The following is a 19327-nucleotide window of genomic DNA, read 5'->3' as shown; positions in this document are numbered from 1 at the left end:
TGTTTCAGCTAAAAGTTAAATATAGCATTGTTAAAATCGTTATTTGGGACTTTTTTATCACGTCAAATGGTTTATATGTGCAAGTTTTAACTTGACTTGCTGTTTTAAGCTTGTAGCCTTTTATTTTGAAGGGTACGTACCGGAACTGAGCATTTTGGCATGCAAAGTAACTTCACACGGCACTGGTGAATTTTTTAAATTTTTTCTCCGAATGGATGGAAACAAATGCTATAAAATGTTGATCCTTCCTTTCCTTACCCACCGATGAGGCACAAGGTTAGTGTTTGTGATTTTGTGAGACGATTATGTGAATTTTGGCCCAATTCATTGTGATGTAATGTTGCGAGGGTGAAGTTTTAGCTAAATGTTAAGCTTTTTTTTTCCAGGAATCAGAATCATCTTTATTTGCCAAGTATGTCCAAAAAACACACAGGGAATTTGTCTCCGGTAGTTGGAGCCGCTCTATTACGACAACAGACAGTCAATTGACCGAGAACACTTTTGAGACATAAAGACATTGACAAAAAACAGTCACTGAGCAATAAAGGGTTTCTAGTTATCTGGTAGTGCCGGTACTTTTATTTATTTGTTTATTTTTTGACAATTGTGCAAAAAGATGCAGAGTCCTCTAGCACTTAGAGCAGTTCGAAAGACTAATATTGCAATAGTCCGGTGCATCGGCTCTTACGTTGGTTTGAAGACTAAAATAAACGCCAAAAACCATCAGTGCAAAAGTGCAACCAACCCTTTACCTTGTTAGCTGTTTCAATGTTGGCATAGACGTATTTGTTGTTTCACTCACAATTGACTGAGAGTTGACTTCACTGAAGCGGCGTGCGGTGTAGACTGAGGCTAGGAGCGCATCAGACGCTACACATCGTGAAAGCCTCCTTTGAACAATATAATCTTATTCCAAGTGTTGCACTGAAGCGACTTGTCATTAATTTTAACAAAGTTAAAGACACTTTAGTTCGCCGCCGTTGGGCACAAGCACGTCTTCATACGCGTTCTTCTAAGTTGGTTTTCGCCACTTCTTCTTCTGGGCCGGCAGGCTAGGCATCGAAACTGAGAACCGAATGTTTTATATTTGAATGATTCCGGGAGAACCAGAACGTTGGTCCCAGCTCCAATCGTTCGCGATGCCCAACCCTACCTCCAGAGCAATTTATTGAATAACGACAAGGCCGAGGTTTTTTAAAATTATTATTACAGATTTTAGTTGGTTCTAATTGTTTTTGTGATTATTTTAAAATTGGTTAGTTGATACAGTTAAACAATTCCATTAAATTTAAATGGTCATTTAACAAAAAAAGGTTCAATTTTCTCTGTGGTAATAACAAATTAATCAGTCATGGTTATATCTCAAGAGATTTTATTTTTTTTTTTAATGAAATGTCAGGTTTGAATAAGCTCTCACACACTCAAACAAAACACGTTTCTAGGTAAACAGTTCCGAGTGCTGTTCCTCAGCACGGTGCGGACACGACATACTTGCAAGCGCAAGCAAACGGCCATCAAGAGGAAAGAGCAGCTTGTGGAGGACTCCACTGAGGACCTTGACTATGGATTTTTGTCCAACTACAAGCTGCTTAACACAGCCATCACCAGAGCTCAGTCGTTGGTTGCGGTCGTGGGAGACCCAATTGCACTGTGCTCTGTTGGACGCTGCAGGTAAAGGCTGTCTTTCATACCAGTGGAGGGTTTGTGAAAGTGTCGTGAATCGATATTCTTGTAATGTCAATTTGAAAATCCCAACTGATTTTCACCTGATTTCCAGCTTGGGGTATAGTTCGGTCCAGCTCACATTTTTGTTTTGGAAGCTTAAATCCTGATCCAGTCTTGCATTTACACTGCAGAGTGCGTAGGCAGGATAGTGATAACAGCGTCACCTGCATACAGTGCCGTGAAAAAGTCTTGGCTCCCTTCTCAAATTCTTATTTTTACGTAGTTTCTTCACTTTCTTTAAGATCAGCAACCAAATGTTACCTGTCCCTGTGTGAAAAAGTAATTACTCCTTGTTAAATCCTGAATTAATTGTGGCTAATCACTATTTTTGGTTAATTTTCACTGATCACACCCAAACCTGCTTACGTCCAGACCTGTTCAATCAAGAAATCACTTAAACAGAATCTGTCCCGACAAAATCAAGTCGGACAAAAGATATGCATAAATCTTGACACAATGTAACCCACCATTAAAGAAATATCAACAAACAATACCAGTCAGGAAAATCTGCATTTATTCTGTTGACATGTTCATTATTCAAAGACAAATTATGTTCTTGTTCCTAGTCTAGTCCTGTTGTCGCACAGAATTAATGATCATCAGTTCACCACTCAGCAGATTGCTATGTATATTGCTTCACCCTTAAGGTACCATACCACCAGGGGTGGGTGGTAACGCGCTACATTTACTCAAGTAGCATTTTGAATAAATTGTACTTGTCAAAGTAGTCTGAATACTACATACTTTTTACTTTTACCTGAGTATTTATGTTGAGAGGAAATGGTACTTTTACTTCGTTATAATAATCTAAATGCCGCTCGCGACATTCATTGATCAACTATTGCACGACCTATGCTTTGACTATGACTTCCGCATTGGCCGCTGTTTGCTCGAATTAAATTAATTAATTCAGTCTATTTCACCATTCAAACGACACAAGGAAGTCACATGACTGCACCTAACATCTTCTATTGGACTTCCCGGGCATAGGTATAAACACTAGAGCCCAGCTCATCAACGTGCCTACCTGGCGACCATGTTGCGAAGGGCGTCGTTACCATTGAAGGCAATGGCGGGTGACTCGTGTTTACACTTAGACAGAGAAAAACAACAGCTTTCATGTATTTTAGTATTTGTCTGGCACTGTCCACTGTCTGGCCAAACGTGGATGTTTCAGCCCGCTTCTAACTTGAGAAAACACCTTGCGGTAAATTACAGATGTTTTGGCAATCCATATCAGCCCACATTAGCCCTATTTCAGAAATCACAATCAGAATCATCTTTATTTGCCAAGTATGTCCAAAAGAACACACAAGGAATTTGTCTCTGGTAGTTGGAGCTGCTCCAGTACGACAACAGTCAATTGACAGAGAACACTTTTGAGACAGACAGACATTTTATCACAACTGTAAAACATGCATCTCTTGGGGTACGTGATAGTCTCGCTCACACACACACAGCAATATCAGAATTTGCATTCAAATATTATTTTCTTTTTATTTTATTGATGTTCACGCTCTGATTTAAAAAAAAAAAAAACAAAACAGAAGTTACTCACCATTTACTCAGTACTTGTAGTTTTTTCACTGTGTACTTTTAATTCTTACTCAAGTAATTTTTTAGAGGACTACTTTTTACTTGAGTCACATTATTGTCAAGTAACAGTACTTTTTTACTTGAGTACAGTATTTGGCTACTCTACCCACATCTGCATACCACCAAAGTAAAGAATCACAATGAGAGGGTGCCAAAATATGATATGGTATTCTTCATAACATTTGACAAGGGAAACGCACTAAACAGAGCCCCAAAGATAGTTTAACTTTTTACAACAGAAACATGGAGGCTAGCTTTAGACTAACACTGTATAGTAGTTGTGATACTCTAATTATAAGCCATTGAAGAAGATTTCCTTAAATGCTCCTCTCTCTTGTTGATTTTCAGAAAGTTCTGGGAGCATTTTGTGTCCATCTGCCATGAAAACTCAAGCCTCCATGGAATCACCTTTGAGCAGATTAAGTCCCAATTAGAGGCCCTGGAGCTAAAGAAGACGTATGTTCTCAACCCTCTGGCTCCAGAATTTATCCCACGTGCCCTCAGGCCCCTGCAAGGGCACCCGTCTTCACAGGCACTACATCCCCACCACCATCCTCATCCTCAGCATGTGCAGACAACATCCACAAAGCAAATACAGCAGCAGTCACCACCTAAGGTAAGGTGTTAATTGGGGGAGGAGGCCACTTTTCATGTAAGCCATTAAAAACAACATGCAACAAAGGCTCACTTGCATGCACTGTATTTGACACTCCAGCACGAAACCAATCAGTATTTGCACGGCCGTGGCTTGAGATATATACATTTTCTGAAAAGGCATTAAAAATGATGTAGCTTGTGGTATTCGGGTAATATTTGGTAGGATATTGCCAAAGGTATTTGTTCACCCATCCAAATAATCTGATTCAGGTTTTACAATTACTTACATGGCCAAAGGTATATAAAATGAAGCACCTAGGCATGCCGACTGTTTTACAAACATTTGGAAAAGAATGGGTCGCTCTCAGGAGCTCAGTGAATTTCAGCGTGGCACTGTGGTAGGATGCCAACCGTGCAACAAGTCCTGAAATTTCCTCACTCCTAAATATTCCACAGTCGACTGTCAACTGTATTATAAGAATGTGGAAACGTTTGGGAACGACAGAAACTCGGCCACGAAGTGGTAGGCCACGTAAACTGACAGAGCGGGTTCAGCGGATGCTGAGGCGAAGTTGCCAACCTTCTGCCGAGTCCATCTGTACAGACCTCTAAACTTCATGTAGCTTTCAGATTAGCTCAAGAACACTGTGCAGAGCGCTTCATGGAATGGGTTTCCCTGGGTGAGCAGCTGCATCCAAGTGCAATGCAAAGTGTTGGATGCAATGTTGTAAAGCATGCCACCACTGGACCCTAGAGCACTGGAGAGGCCTTCTCTGGAGTGACGAATCACACTTCTCCATCTAGCAATCTGATGGACTAGTCTGGGTTTGGCAGGAGAACGGTACTTGTCTGACTGCATTGTGCCTAGGCCTTTCACAATAATTACTATATCGACTTATCGATCGATAAATAAAATGATAGTTATCACATGACAATGATAGTTTTTCCGGACTCGATAAATGGTCATTGTTGTGGTCAGCCGGTGTGTGGATAACACAGTGAAGCAACAGAGTTGGACGGGTGTGTCATTAGCCGCTAGTGGGTTCATGGAACACTGGCGGACCGATACGCTCTTGCCAGTGTTAGCTCTGTTCAATACTCCACAGCCTTGCTCCTTGTGCAGCACGTAGATTCACACAACAGAGACACCTAAGGCTAAGTAAACTGTTTGTTGTGTTCACTAGCCCGGCCTTGAGCTAGCTCCCGAGCTAACGAGCTAGCCTGCTCAAGAGCTAAACACCTCGCTCCAGCGCGGCGAAGTCGTTTAATACACCAGTGCCTCTCCGAGTTGTTGTGTATGCTAGTCCCCTATTAACACAAACACGAGAGTGTTAACTGTTTATGAACTCAGTGGCACACATTGCTCAGCCAGTAGTTGATGACAGCAAATGTCAAACTTCAGCGGACCAACCACAGAGTGGCCGGGTTTACATGGAGACTTTTTTTGTCTTTCCGATTGAAGTCATTAAGACGGAAGATCTCTCAAGTGTTTACATGTGACGTGATCTATCCCGATTGGGTAAATACATGATGTGCACTACATTTAATCGGAACAGCCATGAGACATGCGCACGCAGTCGTGAAAGTCACGTCAATTATCAAGATGGAGGTTCGTTATCTATTTAGCACAGTAGTTGGCATTGTTTTATACATTCATTTAAAAAAAAAAAAAAACATAAGTTGTTAAAAACAAGATCTCCGTTGCATACGAGGGGAGCCACCATATTTACGCCATGTGTAAACCATGATGTCATCGTGCATTTACGTCGAGACGAAGCATCCGCAGACAGAGCAAACTGATTATAATCAGAATAGAAGACTCCATGTAAACCAGACTAGTCTTGCAGCTCTTTATTTCAGACTAAGGGGGATCCATATCACAGAGTAAAGAAAAACAATTTCATAGAGAAACAAGAAATGAAATTATAATAACAGTAATAATGACAATGATTTTAAAGCAAAAATATTTAATATTATAAATAGCAAAAACATAATAAAGGTGGGCCTTATTTTTCATGATTTCAGAGGCATTAAAAAAACATTATCGTGATAGTTTTTGGGAAAATATATAGTCTTAGAAAAAATATCGTGACAGGCCTAATTGTGCCTAGTGCAAAGTTTGGTGGATGGAGGATTAGGGTGTGGGGTTGTTTTTCAGGAGCTAGGCTTGGCCCTTTTGTTCCAGTGAAAGGAACTCTGAATGCTTCAGCATACCAAAAGATTTCGGAAAATTCCATGCTTCCACCTTTGTGGGAAAAGTTGGGAGCTGGCCCCTTCCTCTTCCAACATGGCTGCGCACCAGTGCACAAAGCAAGGTCCATAAAGACATGGATGACCAGAGTCTGGTGAGGATGAACTTGACAGGGTCCTGAGTCCTGACCTCAACCCAATAGAACACCTTTGGGATGAATTAGAGTGGAGACTGAGATCCAGGCCTTCTCATCCAACATCATTGTGTGACCTTACAGATGCGCTTCTGGAAGAATGGTAATGGTCTGTCCCCACTGTCTGCCCAAGGTAAAGGTTAATGAAATTGACACAGCATCTAACCTGCTGCCATTATCCACTGGGCCTAGTGAGCGGCAGCATCAGCTGGCTTTAGAGAGACAGATATGGGCAATTAAGCCATGAAACATTTGATCCTATTGCGCTTCCAGTAGAAGTTTTTATTTCACCATATGCAGCATGTTGCTTGTTTAAAAGGTCATCCCGTTGTTGTAGTATTATGAATGATATTGTTAGAACTGTCATTCTAGCTTTTTGTGTGACGTTTTTGGTATCAGCTTTCTAATATGTTTGGCACAGAGGGTCAGTTTTACAAGAGAGTTTTAATATAGAGCATTTAGATGCATGGTACACAAGACAGCTGGAAATTATGATGACCGATTTGTCTCGAAAGTATTCAGACTCCCTTAAATTTTTCACGCTGTTATATTGCAGCATTTGCTCAAATCTTTTAAGTTCATTCCCCCTCTCATTAATGTACACACGTTACACCATATTGACATGAAAAAAAAAAACTGAATTGTTGAAATTTTTGCAGATTAAAAAAGAAAAACTGAAATATGAGACAGCCATAAGTATTCAGACCCTTTGCACAGTATTTAGTAGAAGCACCCTTTTGAGCTAATACAGCCATGAGTCTTTTTGGGAATGAAGCATCAAGTTTTTCACACCTGGATTTAGGGATCCTCTGCCATTCCTTCTTGCAGATCCTCTCCAGTTCTGTCAGGTTGGATGGTGAACATTGGTGGACAGCCATTTTCAGATCTCTCCAGAGATGCTCAATTGGGTTTATGTCAGGGCTCTGGCTGGGCCATTCAAGAACAGTCACAGAGTTGTTCTGAAGCCACTCCTTCATTAGCTCTGTGCTTGCGGTCATTGTCTTGTTGGAAGGTGAACCTTCGGCCCAGTCTGAGGTCCTGAGCACTCTGGAGAAGGTTTTCGTCCATGATATCCCTATACTTGGCCGCATTCTTCTTTCCTTTGATTGCAACCAGTCGTCCTGTCCCTGCAGCTGAAAAACACCCCCACAGCATGATGCTGCCATCACCATGCTTCACTGTTGGGACCATATTGGACCGGTGATGAGCAGTGCCTGGTTTTCTCCACACATACCACTTAGAATTAAGGCCAAAAAGTTATATCTTGGTCTCATCAGACTAGAGAATCTTATTTCTCATCATCTCTGAGTCCTTCACGTGTTTTTTTTTTTTTTTTTCATGCGGGCTTGCATGTGTCTTGCACTGAGGCGAGGCTGCCGTCGGGCCACTCTGTCCCAAAACCCCAACTGGTGGAGGGCTGCAGTGCTGGTTGACTTTCTAGAACTTTCTACCATCTCCCGACTGCATCTCTGGAACTCAGCCACAGTGATCTTTGGGTGCTTCTTTACCTCTCTTACCAAAGCTCCTCTGATTGCTCAGTTTGGCCGGACGGCCAACTCGAGGAAGGGTTCTGGTCATCCCAAACGTCTTCCATTTAAGGATTATGGAGACCACTGAACTCTTAGGAACCTCTAGTGCAGCAGAATTTTTTTTTTGTAACCTTGGCCAGATCTGTGCCTTGCCACAATTCTGTCTGAGCTCTTCAGGCAGTTCCTGTGACCTCATGATTTTCATTTGCTCTGACATGCACTGTGAGCTGTAAGGTCTTATATAGACAGGTGTGTGGCTTTCCTAATCAAGTCCAATCAGTATAATCAAACACAGCTGGAATCCAATGAAGGTGTAGAACCATCTCAAGGGTGATCAGAAGAAATGGAGAGCACCTGAGTTAAATGAGTGTTACAGGAAAGGGTCTGCATACTTATGGCTGTGTGATATTTCAGTTTTTCTTTTTTCATAAATCTGCAAAAATTTCAACAATTCCGTTTTTTTCTGTCAATATGGGGGGCTGTGTGTAAATTAATGAGAGGAAAAAAATTAACTTATATTGTTTTAGCAAATGACTGCACTATAACAAAGACTGAAAAATTTAAGGGGGTCTGAATACTTTCCGTACCCACTGTAGATCCGTGGTCACATAGTGGTCTAACTGCATCTCAGCTCCAAATTAGATTTATAATTGTTTATTATGTGAAAGAATAGGGCTGCATTTCTAAATAATATTCAAATTAAATTCAGATATTCAGATCAAATTAAATTAGTTGCTCTGCTACCACTCACTTGAATTCCTGCCTCCCCATCGCTGATGAAATGGTGCTTCAATCGCAGTTGTGACATGCGGGACAGCCAGGACCACTCTAAAAGTCCTGTTTATCTTGCAGCAGCCACACAATGCCACACATTTGACTGTTACGGAGTCTCCTGTGTGATTTTGTAATGAACCTTTCTTTATCTTTCAGGGCAAACATACCAACCACACAGAGCACCTTCCACCTGAAGGATATGGTGAGTGTTCGCAGTCTTCTGTAAAAAATTTTTTTTAAGTGGTTGGTAGAAGTTTCACCAAAAAATGTAAGCTGATGCCCTTTTGGGAGAGTAAAGTGCGCAGTGGTACTTCAAGCTTGTATTAAAGATTAGACCGGTAGCACGTCACTTACAGAATATGCAACTCTCCTGAATTATAATGAAAGCACGTTCTATGCATCATGCCCACATATCGACTCACTTCTGGTCTCAAAGACAGTTGGAGCTTATAAAAGTCTTGCAACAATCCATGTAACACAATTGCATGTTTACTACAATATTACCCACCCACATTTTTTTATTTTTTATTTTTTTTTGTGGTCATTAGAGTTGTACAAATTGTATCGGACTGTATGCTATAGTTATCTGTTTCAGAGTGTCTGAATGTGATTGGATGGCTGAGTAGGGGTGTGGTGCTGTGCAGTTGAGGGCAGTGGGGAGAGTGATTGAGCAAGCGAGCTTCTGTTTGGAGGCATGCACAGTGAATTGAGACTGAAAAACAAAAAAATCAGGGACATCATAGATTAGTTGACGTCAATTCAACTATCGTCTCCTTAGCGTCGACTTGAAAAAAAAACCTTGTTCACCCCCTACTATTAGGGGTGTCCCGAGCCGACGTGATATTGGATATCGGTCCGATATAGGCCAAATACCGAGTTTCTGATTATCTTGGACTTGGATCTGAAATCGCAGATATGAGCACTCTTATACAAGCGGTCCATTCGAGGCTCTGCTCCAGCAGTACCCGGACCACGTACACAGCATGCAGAGCCCATGTGATCACGAAAACAGGTTGCTAAGGTGCTAACAAAGTAGCAAGGAGTGAGTGAATGTTGCTTGCTTAAAGTAATTTATTGAAACTCCAATTGAAGTTAACTCTAAAATTAAACAGACACAACAAAAGAATGACACCTATTGCATGTTCAAATACATCAGACTTTGTTCACAAAAATTGCCAGCTGAAAGCTAACACGTGAATAACACCAATGAGCTCACAAACAATTAACATCGAACTTGTGGCACTTACAGCTCTCAAAATAATGAATATTGGTACACAGACCTTGTTTAAACAGGCAATGTAACAACACCATTATGTCCAAAATATTCATCACGATTATTCCTCATGTTAGGGAAAAATCTTTATTTTTATTGCACTACTTTTTTAACAAACTATGTATTTTTTCTTTTCACAATGACTCTTGAAACAAGAATAAATGCGAGATAATAATTTTGAAAAATAAGTGTTTACAACAAATTCTAGCAAGGGCTAAATGAATAAATGTGCTATTACAAAGTGCAATCATGAACTGCAACTTAATGGAAGCAAATACAGTTACTGCAAAGAATGCAATAATATTAGGCTGCAAGCACTGACTTTTCATTTGAAAATCCTCCTCGTCAATATAGTGAATTGTCAAGGCTGGTACGTCTCCGTTGTTCTGCTTGACCGTTGGTCAATCGTGCACGGTCACAAACTACAAAGAAGAAAGAAGTTGTGATTTGCCTCTCTTTGTACTCACAGCATTTTTTTTATTGCAGTCAGGCCAGGCGAAAAGTTGAAGTCAAGGTAGCCGCTACATCCATCCATCCATTTTCTGTACCGCTTTATCCTCACAAGGGTCGCGGGCGTGCTACGATTGTTAATAGTGTCTTACCGTGGCAAGCCGCCTCTCCCCCAACTTCAAAATCAAAGCTTCACATATTACTGCATTGGACATCAAAATAAAAGCTTCATATATTACGGCATTGGACAGCAGTGCCATTTTAGGCTTTTATTTAGAAGTTGCCACCGGAGTGCCAGTGCCTGAGCTTTATGAAACCTGAACCATGCATTCGCCCCCTGGTGGGTAGCTCACTAGGTTTTGGGCACTGCTGCAAATGATTCACTTTTCTTTTGCAGCAGTGCTCACGTTTTAAATGTAAAAAATTGCTGACGATCAGGCTAATTTAATCGTGGCAGCCAAAATCGCTATCACAATTAAAATTCGATTGTGCAGCCCTACTCTAAGGCATATATTCTTCAAACTCTGTGAAAAACGAGTTATATTACTATTTGATTGTGATTTTCTTCTATCTCATTGTATGCACCACACTGCCCCCCAGAAGTCAAGTCGCACAGAGCAAAAAAAAAAAAAAAGACTCACACGGCAGCCTCACTACATTATTCCTATCCGTCAGGAGTAAACTATACCCCAGATGCATAAAGAAGTTCAAAAGTGCATTGTCGCACATGTGGAGAAAGCAAATGTGTTTCCCACCATGTACTGGCAGTAAAAGAAACAACTGACGAGAACTTGAAATGTTATTTTGCACTTTAAAATTGTAACTTGTAATCATGGGATTTATTGAGGGCGACACGGTCGCCGACTGGTTAGCACATCTGCCTCACAGTTCTGAGGACCCGGGTTTAAATCTAGCCTCTCCTGTGTGGTGTTTGCATATTTTTCCCGTGCCTGCGTGTTTTTTCTCTGGGTACATCCCAAAAACACGCATGGTTGGTTAACTGAAGACTCTCAATTGCCCATAGGTGTAAATTTCAGTGCAAATGGTGGTTTGTTTATACAGCGGCTGAAATAAGTATTTAACACGTTACCATTTTTCTCACTAATATATTTCCAAAGGAGCGGCACCCACCGTGCCGCTCCTTTATCTTGTTATAATCTTTCATTTATTCTTATTTAGGCGGCACGGTGACCGACTGGTTAGAGCGTCTGCCTCACAGTTCTGAGGACCGGGGTTCAATCCCCGGCCCCGCCTGTGTGGAGTTTGCATGTTCTCCCCGTGCCTGCGTGGCTTTTCTCCGGGCACTCCGGTTTCCTCACACATCCCAAAAACATGCAGGGTAGGTTCATTGAAGACTCTAAATTGCCCGTAGTTGTGAATATGAGTGCGGATGGTTGTTTGTTTCTATGTGGCCTGCGATAGGCTGGCAACCGGTTCAGTGTGTACCCCGCCTCCTGCCCGATGATAGCTGGGATAGGCTCCAACACTCCCGCAACCCTTGTGAGGATAAGCGTCTCAGAAAATGGATGGATGGATATATTTCCAAAGGTGCTATTGACATGAAAATTTCACCAGATGTTGGGAACAACCCAAGTAATCCATACATACAAAGAAAGTACAACAAATAAGATCAGAAATTAAGTTATGTGTAATAACATAATATAATAATAGCAATTTAAATAAAATAACAATGGCAATTTAAAGAAAAAGAAGAGGAGCGTGAAGGGAGAAACCCCCAGAAACGAGCAAGAACTGAAAGAGGCTGCAGTAAGTAAAGTCCTGGAAAAGCATTTAAAATGAGAGTGCAGCAGTCTGGTGAAGTCAGTGGGTCGCTGGCTTGATGCAGTTATTGTAAGTAAGGGTTATGCCACTAAATATTAAATGTTATTTACTATAAGTTCATTTAATCATGTCCATTCCAATACTTTTCCTCACTTGTAAAGTGGGTGCCTTCAAACCAAAGGTGCTCCGTCCTGAGTTGTTTAACACATCTAGATGTGTAAATACCATGAAATAAAATTGGAACTCTGAACTTTTGTCTCATTCATCTTTTGATCTGAAACCCAAATGTCTTCAGTATAAAGGAATTGACCTTGTCGTTCCAATACTTTTGGAGGGGACTGTAGGTGCTGTAAATCTTAAAAATGTATTCCAAAAAGTGTCTGAATATGACCTTGGCAGAATGAGCTACACGCTGTGTGTTCCTACAAGTTGGCGAAGGTGTGTGTGGACCATCAAAACATCTGCACATATTCACAGACATGTAAATTGATAAATATTCACATAGTGAAATTTGGATGAAAAATGTCTGTGATATAGAAATGTCTGTGCCCATGTAATCTTTTTACAAATTTATTACAAGTGTAAATGAATAGAAAAATCTAAGGAAATTATTACAAAATGAGGAATAGATTTTTTATTTTTTATTTTCCTCAAATGTTTGGTTGTCCACTCTTCCCTTTAACGCTGTCCCTATCTCCATAAATTGTTGGATGTAAGTCTTGTAGTTTTGCTGTGTCTGCATTTCCAATTGTGCCTTTTCTTGAAGAGTAGCCATTTTTGGGGATCTTTTTAACAGAACTTGTTTCATCAACAGGGTGCTAGAAATAAACATATACAATGTGATTAAAAACAACTAAGTATGTAAAACAAAGCAGATCAATTGCTATTTTTTAGAAAATGTTTTCAATTTTAAATAGATTTTTGAACATCCCTCCACCTCAGTGTTCATGTGTAAAGCAAGCACCTTTCACAATAAAGTGGGGTCAGTAACATGTATGCAGTCACATCTGTTAAGAATATATAATCTAAAGGTAAACAGTATTTTCTGCTCCTCTCTCAATGCAGCCCAGCCCAACCCAGCTGTTCTAATGGGAAACCCAATCCAGGCATTTACACCGCCCGTGGTTGCTGCCCCAGCTAGCTTGGGCAAGTCACCAAGTCCTGTTCAAAGGATAGACCCTCACACAGGCGCCAGCATCCTTTATGTTCCAGCAGTATATGGTGGAAACATGGTCATGCCCATGCCACTTCCTGTAAGTTTTTGGCTTCTGTTAAAAGATTGGTAACATATTGATAAATGTGTGCATGTGCAAGCCAAATTTGTATAATTTAATCTAGTAATTTGAAATGAAATCAAAATAAGAGCTAAAACTCATGCCTTGAATATCTATCATTTTTAGATATATTCATTATTTATATTTTTTTCTTCTTTAGTTGCCTTGGCCAGGTTATCAGAACCGCTTTGCTGTTGACCCACGCATCATGAGTCACCAGGCAGCCATGGCCTACAATTTCAACCTCTTGCAGGCTCAGAATAGAGGCTCCCCCATTCCTTGCAGTGGGGTGGCACATCCCACTCCACTTGAAGTGGGCCAACCAGGCCCTGACACAGATCTACAGTCGGATGCAGTCAGAAATGGCATGCTTTGATTTTTATTTTACAATAACAAGCAATCAAGTTGCAAGAGATACGCTATTATGCTGGTAACACCGTTGTTGTTGACTACTTTTAGGTAAAGTGGAAGGATGTCCAAAGTCGGAGCAGACACCTGAGAGAAAAAACACAGAAATGAAGGATAAACAGGTATACTGTACATAAACCTATACCAAACCTATACTGCGCAGTGCAAAATCTTATGTCACCACTAGTTTAGTTTTTATAATGACCCTTTTTCACAGTGAGCATTATGACGTTTAAAACCGTAATAGGACACAGCAGACACATACGAATACAGAACCAATGTACATAAAACTTTAAAAAGGAAAAAGGAACAACTAATTGAGTTCAATCCATTTTGGCAATGATCTGAATAAGGGTGCATAATTATTATTTTTTTTAAACCATGTAAGTCAATATGTTATCATTGAACTACCCTATCCCTAGAATCATAATGGCACCTGGTCTGTCCTCCATTTTCCATGAACCTGGAAGTAGTCTGCTAACTAACAAACAGCTGGACAAACAAACCAATACGGTTCATTTTGATACAATTTGATCAATAATGGTAAAGCAAAAAAAATAATAACTCTAGCAATTTGTTTATGCTGTCTAGGTTTTATATGGGTAAATTTCTCCCATGCTGTAACAGCCATGCTTACAGACTTATTTCCAGAAAGTTACTGATTTAAAATTTTAGGCAGCTACGCTTCTGCCTCGGCTCACACCGTCTCTGCTTGCTCTTCTTTCGGCTTGTGCTGCTAAGCGACTCCGCAGCTCCATAGGCCTCGCTGGATAGCATTTGCAGGTGAGTAAATGCTCGAGTAGTCAGTTATAAAATACAGTTTAATAAATAAATCGTAAGGGTTGGCGATCATATGCCAATTTGCTGTGGAAATTATATTTACTTTTTTTGGCGTCGTAGGCGAAGAATTGTTGTCCAAATATCCGTAACTGTCGCAAGCAGATCCAGCCGACTAGCCAGACTTCTTCTTCCGCTCAGAGCCCCCCTCTGTCAGCTTGTGCTGCTCAGCGAGTTCGTGGCTCCGTAGGCCGCTGGTTCTCAGTGGCTAAGCTAATAAACCCTTCCGATTACGGTTAACTACAAACCCAGTGACCAGATGATCGTACTGTAATTTGAGCAAGTAGTGGCGCTCATATGCTGATTAGCTGTGGATATTGTTTCTATTTTTGAATCATAGGCAAAGAATTTTGGTTAAATTATCCGTCACTGTCATTAGCTGATGCAGCCATATACAGTACATTGATTTCATGGGAGTCCAATCCAAATGTAATCCAAACAATATTTCTTAACCTTGTATGGGAAAAATCATAAATGATAACTTTTATTAATTAAGAATAACTATTTAATAAAACAAAATCAGCGGTGAACTTATAGGCACAATTTTACCAATTGGTGTTAAAACTTAATTGCATTATAATTTGAAAAACTGGCAAAGTAATTGGTGTAAATTCGCAATGCAAACTAGAAATACATTGGAAAAAGAACACCCATCCTTTAAATGAATGAACTTGTGCAATAATTTTTTTCCTGGCTTAAATTCTGTCACAGCTTTGATGGAGTCCATTGACCGCGCAAATGGTGGTGGTCCACTGAAATCCATTTCTTGCATAAATGGTACAGACACAATGTGCTTAACGGTAAAGAAATAAACAGCTTTATAAAAATCGCGTGACTTGCACAGATACTCATTAAACCCATTCTTTATACAATCACAATAGCAGTGAAGACATGCAATAGTTCCGACACTTTCACGCATTCATAACTGCAAAGATTGTCTGCTTTTCATTTCACTCATTATTACAAACACAGAGTCATGTGCAAAGGTTTTTAATAACTTTATGAAGCTAGCAAAGCTACCAAATCTCGCTATCTATCTAAGCCCTGTTTATAGCATAGACATACATATAAAGATACTGTATGTGCAATGTCATTTTCAAATGTATGTCAATCATGGTTATGGTAATACTCAAAATTAAGTGGTTTTCCCAGTGGGAGAATGTTAGGAGTCCTCACTATAAAAACGGGCCCCTCTGAGTTGAACAAATGATCAATTCAAAGTAAAGCCATATTTATTTATTTGTAAATTAAATGTATCTGTTTTGTCTATTACTGCTTGTTGCGGAAAAACTTCTTGTTCACAGTAAGTATTTTGTAAATCTATCTCAAGTCACTGTCAGTCGAAAGTAAGGTATGCTGTGGACATACTGTACCTCCTCAAAAAATGGTGTGACCAAATCATGTGCTGGTGGGAAAAGTTGGTGGAGAGCCCTGCTATGACGATGTAAACACCAAGACCACAAAAAGAAAGATTAGACTCTGTTCTTTTATAGGGAAAAAAGTTTTCTTTTTGCGTTCTTTAGTAATCAGCAGCCAAATGTAGGCCAGCTTCACCCAAATCACTGTTTCTGACAAAAAAATCTGAGAAAACAGCCTTTTTGCAACAGTTATATCAAGGAGAAAAGTGACTGACATTGAGGGGGGGGGGCACTTTTTTACCTTTCTCTGTTGCACTACTGAATGACGTTCGATCGCTGCAAGATTGATTGAAAATTCATATTAGTACTGTCCACAAATGTTACATTATAATTTGAACTAGTGGGACTAAATTGCATTTATGTAATATGGATTGAAGGAAAGGAGGATGGCTGTGATCCCTACAGCGACCGTTAATGCTAAGCTAGCGCTAGCTTTAGTAAGTTATCCATTAGTAAGAATTGGTCATTACCTTCTCACTGATCTCGTGGGGCTTCTGGTAACTAAGCATTGCTGCTTGTAGGTGATCCATGAGGGCTACCACTTATCACGTTAATCTGTCAAGTTCGCTGAATTCATTACAGCCTCTTCGGCCGATGAGCTGGCTAGCCTCCCATGGATCGGACCATGAGCCACACAGGGACTTGTCACATGACCCGGCTCGATCACCAGTGGCTTTTTTTACAAAGCCATTGGCTCTCTAGCAGCCATCCTTTCTGTCATTTCAGACAATGGCTGAAATATTTTCTTCTTACTCTCCTTCTCTTTAAAGCATTGCTGCCCTCTGCAAGCTACATAAGAGACCCCCGAACCCCTTACTCCCGCCCACCCATCCCCGTTGAAAAACGCAATTGACGTCAGTGGCGGTTAAAACTTCAAGCCTAATTGACGTCTTTAGACGTCAGTGGCAGGAAATGAGTTAAGAAAACTTGCGCAGTACGTTATTGTATACAAACACAGTAACATTTGCAGCCCACCTAACATTCAGTTCTTTAATAATTTTATGCATGCAGATCTGCTTTTGAGTGAATCCTCCACATCAATGGGTCGCGTCTTCTGGAGACATAACTCTGTAACTTCTCCAGCATAAAATGGATCTCTTGTCCAGAGCTTCAAATTGTTTTAAACCCCTGGTTGATGATATTTTTGTGTTAATTGTTAATACCCCATGTGGCTGGCTGTGGAGTTTTCAATAGTATGCTTTATGGAGGCTATATGGTTGGATCAAATACACATTCTCTTTCTTTTATGGTTAGTTTGATAGTAAACTCCAAACAGTCGTCACAATTAAGAGATTGAAGCCTCTTTTTTGAAAGAATATGTACTAATTATATCAGCCAAGCCGCTGCTTGTTGTCGCGTGACTAGCTGCCGCCATATAGCAGTCATATCTCAAGTTTGCGCTTGCAAGTCAAAGCAAAAACGAGTCGGGTCACTTATCTCGAGGCACCACTGTGTAGCCAAAAATGTAATGAACATCTTCAGAAAACATGTTACAAATCATGGAACTTCATTTCGGAAACCTAGCGTTAGACATTTTGGCATTAAAAGTTTGAAAAATATTAGTTTAGAATACTTTATTTTCTTAGAAACAATGGTGACCTTTCCATGAATAACTGCTAATAATTCAAATACTGTGGTACCTTGAGATAAGAGTTTATTCTGTGACCATGCTCTTACCTAAAAAAAAAAACTGAAAAATATAATCCGTTCCAGTCCCCAAAGATTTTTTAAAACGTTTTTCAAACAGACAGATGGCAGTATATTGTAAAATAGAGTCATAAAAAACGTAATAGAAGAGAATGTAAATGTATTAACTGGTTTGATGAAGTGTAGTCAATCCAAGTCTCACACATGGAAACACAAATTGCTTACATTTGCATGCCTATACCTTTAAATTCTCTCTCTCTTCCCCCAATCCCATCCTACACTCGCTCTGCCCCTGCTCTCTCTCCTTATGCTGTGCAGGAAGGTTGTTTGTCTCATCAGCGGTCCAAAAACTTCTGTTTTGTCTTTTACACACAAAAAAAAAACTTCCACTCAACAGTACGCCATCGTGTACAAGCACAGTAACAACATTTACACCCCAGATTACATTCAGTTCTTCATTAAATAATGTTTTGCGTGCCGATCGATCTGCTCCAAGTGATTACTTCACATCAAATGCTCGGGTCTTCAGCAGAAGTATCTCCGTAACTTCTCCAGTTATCTCTTGTCCATAGCTTTAAATCGTTTTAAACACCTGGTTGGCGTTATTGTGTTTTATTTTTGTATAATGTTAATTGTTAGCACGTGTGGCTGTGGTGTTTTTCCATTGTATGCTTGAAGGAAGCTGTGGTTGTTTCAAATACACGTGATTCTCTTTGTTTTATCATTAGTTTTCAAGTAAACTCCAATTGGTACTGGCAGTGTACAGCTAGAAACCTTTTTTATTTTTTTTTATATATATATTTACTAATTATATTAACCAAAGTGCTACCTGTTGTCAAGTGAGTGGAACCCCCTTCTGCCATTACAGCACTCATTTCTCAAGTTTGGGCTCACGAGTCAAAGCAAAAACTCGGCCAATCTGCGGCTTGTATCTCGAAAAATTCTTAAGTCGGGTCACTCGTATTTCGAGGGACCACTGTGCTCATATCAGTTAAATTAATCGATTTTCAAAAGGAAATTAAGTGGGCTATGTCTAAGCAGTTACTGATCAAATTATATGAAAATAACCCATATACTAAGTTCTATGACTTGTTTTCACTTTTATTTGTAGTTTAGCCTTGGCAGAGATCCGTGCTCAGCTTAGTGTAAACGTGGCACTGTTAAAACGCATCTAATTGTGGTCTTGACTTTTTGCAGAGTATTATACTAGTGGTGGGACTTTAACGCATTAATCACGATTACAATTAGCGCGTGAAAAATATTGACGCATTTTAATCGCAGTTTGCTTTGCAAACAAATGCGGAAGATCTGTCTGTCAGTGAACGATTTCCCGGTACACCGATTACACATCAGACCTTGGCTAACGGCTAACACAATGGAGGAATCGGAGGAAGGACTGTTAGGAGGCAAGTTGAATTTTTTTTAAACTACCTGATGGTAGTCGCAATAAAAGCATGGTTTTGTGCAGATTATGCAAAAAGGAGTTTGCGTACCATCAGAGGACTTCAACCCTCCGGTACCATCTAAATGCAAAACATGTCAGAGCAAGCACAGAAACAGCCGGAGCGGTTAGCGCTAGCAGTCACAGTACGAGTTCTGAGAGTTGTCGTCAAACTAAACTCGAGCAAGTGAC

At 40.2% G+C, this 19327-nt stretch overlaps 1 protein-coding gene across 2 annotated transcripts in view; it reads left to right on the top strand.

Annotated features, from left to right (window-relative positions):
- helz (helicase with zinc finger) overlaps positions 1-19327 on the top strand; it is a 121430-nt gene that overhangs the window by 87124 nt on the left and 14979 nt on the right. For both annotated transcript variants that reach the window (XM_061769332.1, XM_061769333.1), the window contains 6 exons: positions 1443-1671; positions 3670-3937; positions 8762-8807; positions 13176-13363; positions 13545-13749; positions 13844-13914. In XM_061769332.1, the coding sequence (XP_061625316.1) occupies positions 1443-1671; positions 3670-3937; positions 8762-8807; positions 13176-13363; positions 13545-13749; positions 13844-13914 (1007 nt within the window). The remainder of the gene's footprint in view (positions 1-1442; positions 1672-3669; positions 3938-8761; positions 8808-13175; positions 13364-13544; positions 13750-13843; positions 13915-19327) is intronic.

The sequence above is a fragment of the Phyllopteryx taeniolatus genome, chromosome 4 (assembly GCF_024500385.1).
Source record: "Phyllopteryx taeniolatus isolate TA_2022b chromosome 4, UOR_Ptae_1.2, whole genome shotgun sequence".
Lineage (NCBI taxonomy): Eukaryota > Metazoa > Chordata > Actinopteri > Syngnathiformes > Syngnathidae > Phyllopteryx > Phyllopteryx taeniolatus.
This window is presented reverse-complemented; position numbering and strand designations above follow the sequence as displayed.